This window comes from Phaethon aethereus, assembly GCF_964289735.1.
Source record: "Phaethon aethereus genome assembly, chromosome: 4".
Classification (NCBI taxonomy): domain Eukaryota; kingdom Metazoa; phylum Chordata; class Aves; order Phaethontiformes; family Phaethontidae; genus Phaethon; species Phaethon aethereus.
The window spans coordinates 34,958,241-34,965,079 of NC_138578.1; the positions used below are offsets into that span (position 1 = coordinate 34,958,241).

The 6,839-nt window shown below is 52.7% G+C and overlaps 1 protein-coding gene across 1 annotated transcript; it reads left to right on the forward strand.

The window, feature by feature from the left end:
- Positions 1–508: 508 nt before the first annotated feature.
- On the forward strand, positions 509–5,405 carry ARL9 (ARF like GTPase 9; the record flags this gene model as incomplete). The annotated part of the gene is made up of 4 exons (XM_081999559.1): positions 509–649; positions 1,075–1,243; positions 3,974–4,149; positions 5,226–5,405. The coding sequence occupies 4 exons, from the start codon at positions 509–511 to the stop codon at positions 5,403–5,405; spliced, it is 666 nt and encodes a 221-aa protein (XP_081855685.1).
- Between the last annotated feature and the right edge of the window lie 1,434 nt (positions 5,406–6,839).

The window sequence follows — 6,839 nt, forward strand, 5'->3', positions numbered from 1 at the left end:
GCTTTATGGATGGCTGGCAGAGTCACTTGCTGCCAACTGAGTGCTGAGTAGAAAGGATTGTTTTAAATGACTGGCCTGGGTGATGAGCCTCCTCTTAGCCAGCAGCAGTGAGCAGTCCCTGGAGGGTGATTTGGGGAGAGGAGAGAGTGGAGAAGAATGCAACTCTGTGTTCTCCAGGTGTCTTCTCTGGTCAAACACGGCTGAACAGTGACTGAACAGACAGGCTGACTTGGCGGCACTGCTGGAGCCCTGACCAGGCTGCCTGGACGGTGCCGGGAGTGGGGCGGGGAGGGCGGCAGCAGCTGCGGGGAAAGGTTGCTTTCCTCTAGCAGTAAAAAAGCCGCCTGTAGAGCGGCTCGCTCGCTGCTTTATTGAAACCAGTAAGATTGCAGCCTGGCGCTGAGAACCCGGCTGATGGCGGGGCGGGGGGAGCCGTGCGTCTCGGGCTGCAGGGGGAGCTCTCCCGGTGTCCGGCTGTGCGTGCGTCCGGGCGCGGAGCGGGGCGGCCATGGGCACCCGCCTGCGGCCCGCCGCGCTGTGGGGGGCGGCGCTGGCCGTGGCGGGCGGCGCGGCCGTGGCGGCCTGGGCCTGGGCCCGCCTGCGGAGCCGCGCCGCACCACCTGCCGCCCGCCCTGCCGCCGACGATCAGGTACCGGGGCCGGGTCGGGGCAGCGGGCGAGGCCGCTGGGTCGGGGAGCGCCAACGGGGCCGACGGAGGCCTCTCGGCGGGCCTGCGCCGCCCCGCCCGCCCCGGTGCGAGCGAGCCCCGGCGGCGCGGCGGGGCCTAAGGCCGCGGGGGTGTCGGGCGGGCAGGCCGATGCCACTCTTTCTGCTTCCCCCCGCCCCGCCCCCAGCTGCGGGTGTGCCGGCGGGTATCTCTGGCTTTCCATCGCCCGCGCTGTGACCAGGAGCCCAACCGGCATCTTCTCCCCCTTCACCGTAAAGTGGCTTTTGCTGTTCCCTCCGTACAGGCGCGGACGGACCCCTCGTTAGGCCCCCATTTCCCCCTCAGCCTTGCTAAGCTTCACACCTGCCCCAGCTGCCTGGCTGAGCACGCTGCCCCTCGCTTTGCAGGATAGAGGATGCGGCAAGCAGATACTGGTGCTGGGCCTGGACGGGGCTGGGAAGACCAGCGTTCTCCACTCCCTGGCAACTAACCACGTCAAGCGCAGCGTGGCTCCCACCGAAGGCTTCAATGCCATCTGTGTCAACACCGAAGAGTCCCAGATGGAGTTCCTGGAGAGTGAGTGAACCTGTTTTAGTACGGAACATAAAACAAGTTCCTATGCAATGCCCTAGGGATCAGGCCCTTATTTTAAAAGCTCCATGTTCCCTTCTGCCTGCTGTGATAAGGTGACATTGTGATTATTTTCTCCTTGGAGATTCTGCCTTCCCACCGTGCTTCTTGAAGGAGGTGATACACCAGTGTTAGAGGAGGTCTGTGTTCCTTCAGCCCCTGTCTTTCAGGGAGTTCTGCTCACAGAGAGAGAAGGGTAACAAGCCTGATTGTGTGAAACCAGCCCAAAGCAAAGGTGCACCCCGTAAGCCCTGTGTTGTGGTCCACAGCTGTTGTGTGTTGTACGGCTTCTCCTTGGTGCTTGTGCCTGGCAAAGGGCAAGAGTCAAAGAGGAATAAATGATGAGGTGAAAGAAGGGAGGAGGAAGAGAAAAGCTTTTACCCTTTTTGTTCAAAAGCCTTGTAAGTGGTGTTTTCTAGTCTTTAATGGCTTTTGAATGTCTGTAGTTTTTTGCTAAACTTCCTGTGTTGTCCTTAGCACTGATTTCTTGGGTATTGTCCATGCCTGCTGAGAGCATCTCCGCTGATGCTTTTGCGGTGTCACAGCTGTTCTAGGTGCAGCTAGCTGATGGGGAAGGTAGAGGCCCTGGAGGCAAGTCAGTCACTGGTACAGAGAGGCTGACATCCTAGCCTCACCAGTGCCTGCCTCTTGTGGAGGCAGAAGCTGCCCTTTTCTTCCTGCTGTTTCTGCACGGTGCTGTACCAGTGCTTGACTGGCTCACTTGGCAGCTAGCCCATAGACGCCTCCATACCTTTGTCAGCAGGCCTAAAGGAGCTGTGCTGTTCCCAGGTAAGTTTTTGGGATGTGAGGATGAGGCCACTAAGACAGAGTTTCATTCCAAGTCCTACTACCATAGGAGTCTCTGTGGTGTCTTAGAGAAATCGTCTCTCCAGAGATGCTTGTAGCCTGTGCCCCTCTCCTAGTAGGTATGAGACACCTGTGTCTTCTACTGGGAGGTGCTTTGTCTACCTGAGCCCAGAGAAACCCACAGTATCTCTGCTTCTGGCTGGGGATGGCCTGGGCCCAGCACTGTGCACCCCACGTCAGAACCTGCTGTTTCTGAGTCGTCCTTCCCTCTCTGGTCCAGGTTGGTAGTGACTGAGATGTGATGGCTGCGATCTGACCCATGGGAAATGAAATGTCTCAGGCCAGTTTCAGCCAGGTAAATCCGTGCATGGCTCTCTAATCTGGTTACTTATCCAGTCTGTACCATCGCCTAGTCCAGGGGTTAGCAGCCTATGCTGTGATCACGCGGCACACATCAGCAGACAGCAGGGGGTTTATTTTGCTGGCTTAGACAGGTAGAAAACTGTTCTATCTTTTTCTTTGTACCATCATATAAGTGGGTGTTATCTTGCCTCTGCAAGGGATAGGAGCTCCTGGCTTCTGGCTGAGTTCCTACTGGTTTGGGGGAAAAAAAAAATGGTCCCTGTGAGGTTGCTGACCCCTGGGTTATGCTATGCATGAATGCACTTAACAAAGGGAATGGTGGTGAGCCGCCACAACGTCACAGTACAGAACCAGAGGCATCTGTCCCAAGCGTGGTGTGTCAGTCGCAGCCCTTTGGCTCCTTTCCACAGTGGCAGACTTGCAGTTCTGCCTGCAGATACACTGGGGCTCTTGAAAAAGAGGCAGGCATGCCCTGGCAGGAAATGTTGCTTCCCTTTCTATGTTCTTCAAACTACTGAATCATTTTGACTTAAGTGAAAGCAAAATTGCTTCGAAACAGAGCGAAGTCACTGAGGACAGTAAAAGGCGGCTGACTAGCAAGTCTGTTTTGAAAAGAGCTCCTGTGTGAGGCAGGAGACAGTTATAGGGAACCCCACATGTATTGCTTTGAAAACTTGCTACTTCTGGGAGACTCAGCCATGCCTTTTCAGCAGCTCAGTACTCTTGAGCCAGTGGTTCTGCAGGAGAAGACCTAGGAGAAGACATGGAGAGCTGAAAACACATCTGAAATAATATACTGTTAGCTATTCCTGCCTCTATTAAACTTGGCAAACTACCAAACTCTTTTTGTCCCCAGATGAGAACAACAATCTCGAGCAACAGAGAAGAGCTCAGGTAGAAATGTATCCTGTGCAAAGATTTCTCCCAAAGATTGCCTGAAGGGTCTGCTGGGGCTTGACGTTTCTTTCTTCCTAAGCACCTCTGGTTATTGACAGTATGAAAGCTGTGGGAGTTTTGAACTAGTCCCCAGTGTCATACAAACCTGATAAGAGCCCTCCCCACCTCAGAGCTAAATTTCTTCTTTGGAAATTGTGGGCCTGCTTTGTCTTCAGATGAGATGAGCATGTGGAGATAGGTTATATGGGGACATTCTCACATGGTGTTTGTGGACTCTGAACTGCTTTCTGCTCTCCCTACTCGTTTGAGAGCAAGAATCAACAAGGCAGAAAGCGACCATAAAAAAACTGAACCCAGGATCCTCTCAAAATAATCATGAGCTTAAAATGGAAATTTATTTTTTTCTCCCCCAGAGCATACACATATGCCTGCATGGGACTACACTGAGGAAAATAAAGCTATTTCCAGTCTCCTGTATGGTAGCCCAAATACCTTGAGTTTTTGGTAACTGAGATACCTTGGGTTTTCAGCCCAGGGCCTCCCAGCACCTCTGGGAGCAGTGCTGCTTGGATTATTTGGTGAATCCTGTGCTGCTGTCTTCTCTTCCAGTTGGGGGCAGTGAATCTCTGCGTTCATACTGGAAGATGTACTTGCCCAAAGTGCTGTTGCTAATCTATGTCGTGGACTCGGCCGATCATGCCCGACTGCCTGTGGCGAAACAGCTGCTTCATCAGCTGATCCAGAACAACTCCACCCTGCCGGTGGTGGTTCTGGCCAACAAGCAGGTAAGAGTTCCCTGCTGGTAGCTGAGCTTGGTCTGGCAGCAGCACTGAAAACAGCAACAAAGCCTTTCAAAGGAGGCTTCATGCCTTTAAGGAGGCCACATGGTTTGGAGCTGGGGGGTCTTTCTGGGACACATGTTGACCATAGAAGAAAATAATCTGAGGTTGAGTTTTGGATCTGCAAGATGAAGGTCCTGTGCTTGGAGACTGTACAATCAATCAGAGCTGTGGGTGAAAATAATGGTGGAAACTGCTGTAGAGTTGCAAGGTTTGAGAGCTGCAAGGGAGACCACAGTTAGGCCTGGAGTTAAGTTTCTGTTCTGAATGTCTGTCTAAAAGTACCACTTCACCTAGCAGCAGCCAAAAAGTGAAACACCATTGCTTGCCTTCAGATTGTCCGGTTGGTTGCTCCTAAGTTCCTCCTGTTGCTGAAGACCAGCTTTCCTCACAAGGCAGTGCTTTGTCCTAAGACCTTTGTGAAAGTGTTAATGACTGGTGCTGTACCTGGAATAGAATTGTGCCTGTGGTGTGGTCAGATAACAGAACAGCCCGGGGTTTTTAAGCCTAGATTTTCTTTTATGAGGACTGTGTGCTCCATTTGCTCTACCTTGTTACGTCCTGAATTTCTAGGAACTTAGACAGGTTACTAGTAGTCCTTTGTGTTACTCGTGAACGCAAGCACAGGCTTTGTCATCATCAAACACAAATGCTACTACTGAATCTCTAGGTCCTGCAGTCAGAAACACTGGTGTCTGAGAAGGTATGCAGGGAATGGGGTCTTGGGCCAGCAAGGCTTTTTTCTGCCTTGTATAGGTATTCTTACATTGTTATCAGAAACACTGGAATTACTAGAAACAGAACTGTATCCTTATTTCTTTGTGAAGAAATTAGGTTAAGAATAAACACTTCCCCCCCCCCCAGCATTTTAAGGCATGGGAACTTGATCTCATAGAAGGTACGTAAGAATGGTGTCCCCAGAGCCTTTGAGACCCCCTCCTTGGACAAAGGCAGTGGCTCAAGCAGGAATGGTGCCGCCACCTCGTGCAACTAACAGGCTTGTTTTGTTTTTTGCATATCAGGACCTCAAAGGTGCATATTGCATCACCGATATCCACGATGCTCTGGCACTGTCTGATATTGGGGACGAGAGGAAGATGTTCTTGATTGGTACCCATGTGGCAGAGGATGGCTCTGAGATCTCCTCCAGCATGAAGGATGCCAAGGAGCTGATAGCGCAGCTGGTTTTGGAAACACAGTGACAGCTCTTTTCCTGCAATGTGGTATTTGCAGCTGTGGGAGAAGAGTTGTTAGCGTATGGTCGGTTTGCTGTGTGGCAACTGAAATGTACAGATATCTTTTCCTTGTGGGTGTGGAATTCCTCTGAAAATTATGTCTAGTTGATAAGAAAATCTAATTTATAGTGGTTTGAAAATACATTTGAAAAGTAGTGTATTTTTTAGCATATTGGGAGGGGAAAATTAGTCTCTCAGACAGCAGAGTTAAAGGGATCTATAGCTTAGGTGGGCTGAGATGGCTTCTTGCCAGGTGGGAATCAAGCATTGACTTCAGTGGAGGGAAGCTGTATCGAGTGAATTTAACCTGGCTTGATGTCTCAGGCTTCAGCTGCAAAATGCGTACTTCACAGGTTTTGTAGAGCCCTGTGAACAGCGTTGTCCTGTTAAAAACGAGACCTTGCTGCTTCAGAGTGTCAGAAGTACTAAGGGCTGCAACTAGCGTGTTTGACAGTGGCAGTTTTTGTTGTCGCTGTGTGTGGGAGCCGGCTTTTAAGGGAGTGGCAAATTGGTAATCTCTGGAAATTGGTTTGGTTACTGCTTCTTTAGTGGATAAGAACAAGAAAACAAATGACGTTTTAAGTGTTTCTTCACCTACAGGGGAAAACCAGAACAGTATAATTTAGGACAGTGACTGAAACCATTTAAGTTAAACTGGCACCGAGGGTGGGAGACTCCTCCCTCGGGCTGAGCGGCTTCTTTTGCTTTAGTCTAGCTTGTCCTCGAGCAAGCACTCTCACATGTGGAAAACCTGCTGGTTTTTTGAGAGTGGTTTCTGTTAGCACAGCAGATGAGGAGGGGGAGTTGCTGACGCGTGCCGCTCTCCCAGCGTCCTCGCAGTGACACTCCAGGAACGTCATCCAGCGCCCGGGCAGGACGGAAGGTCCGTGAAGGACCTGTTTTGCAACCGCATGTATCGTACGAGGGTTTCGTACGTTCTGCCCTTTGGAAATGAACGGACGCATAAAGCAGGCAACTTTACCCTAACCGGTGGTCCGGGCTTCATTTACCGGGGGCAGGCGTGCTGCCGGGGTCCCTCCCGGCTTTTGCTGCCGGAGCGGCTGCCGCCCGCTGCGGCGGGGCGGGGCCGTTGCCGTGGCGACGGGGGCGCGCACGCCATGGCGCCGGCCAGGCGGCGCGGCGGTGGGTGGGGCGGTGGAGGCCTATGCTGGGGGGGGGGGGGGGGGGCGGCGGTCTCGGGTTTAAATATGTCCCGTCCCCGCCCCTTTAAAACATGGCGGCTTGTTTTGTACTGCTGCGGAGCCCCCGTTTAATACAGCCGCGCGGGTCCCGCGACGCTCTCACAGCGTCCCCTTGCAGTTACTGAAGCGGGGTGGGAGCCCGCGGCTCAGCAGCGGTCGCTGGTGCTCGCCCCCAGGAGGAGGATGCTGGTCGAGGGGG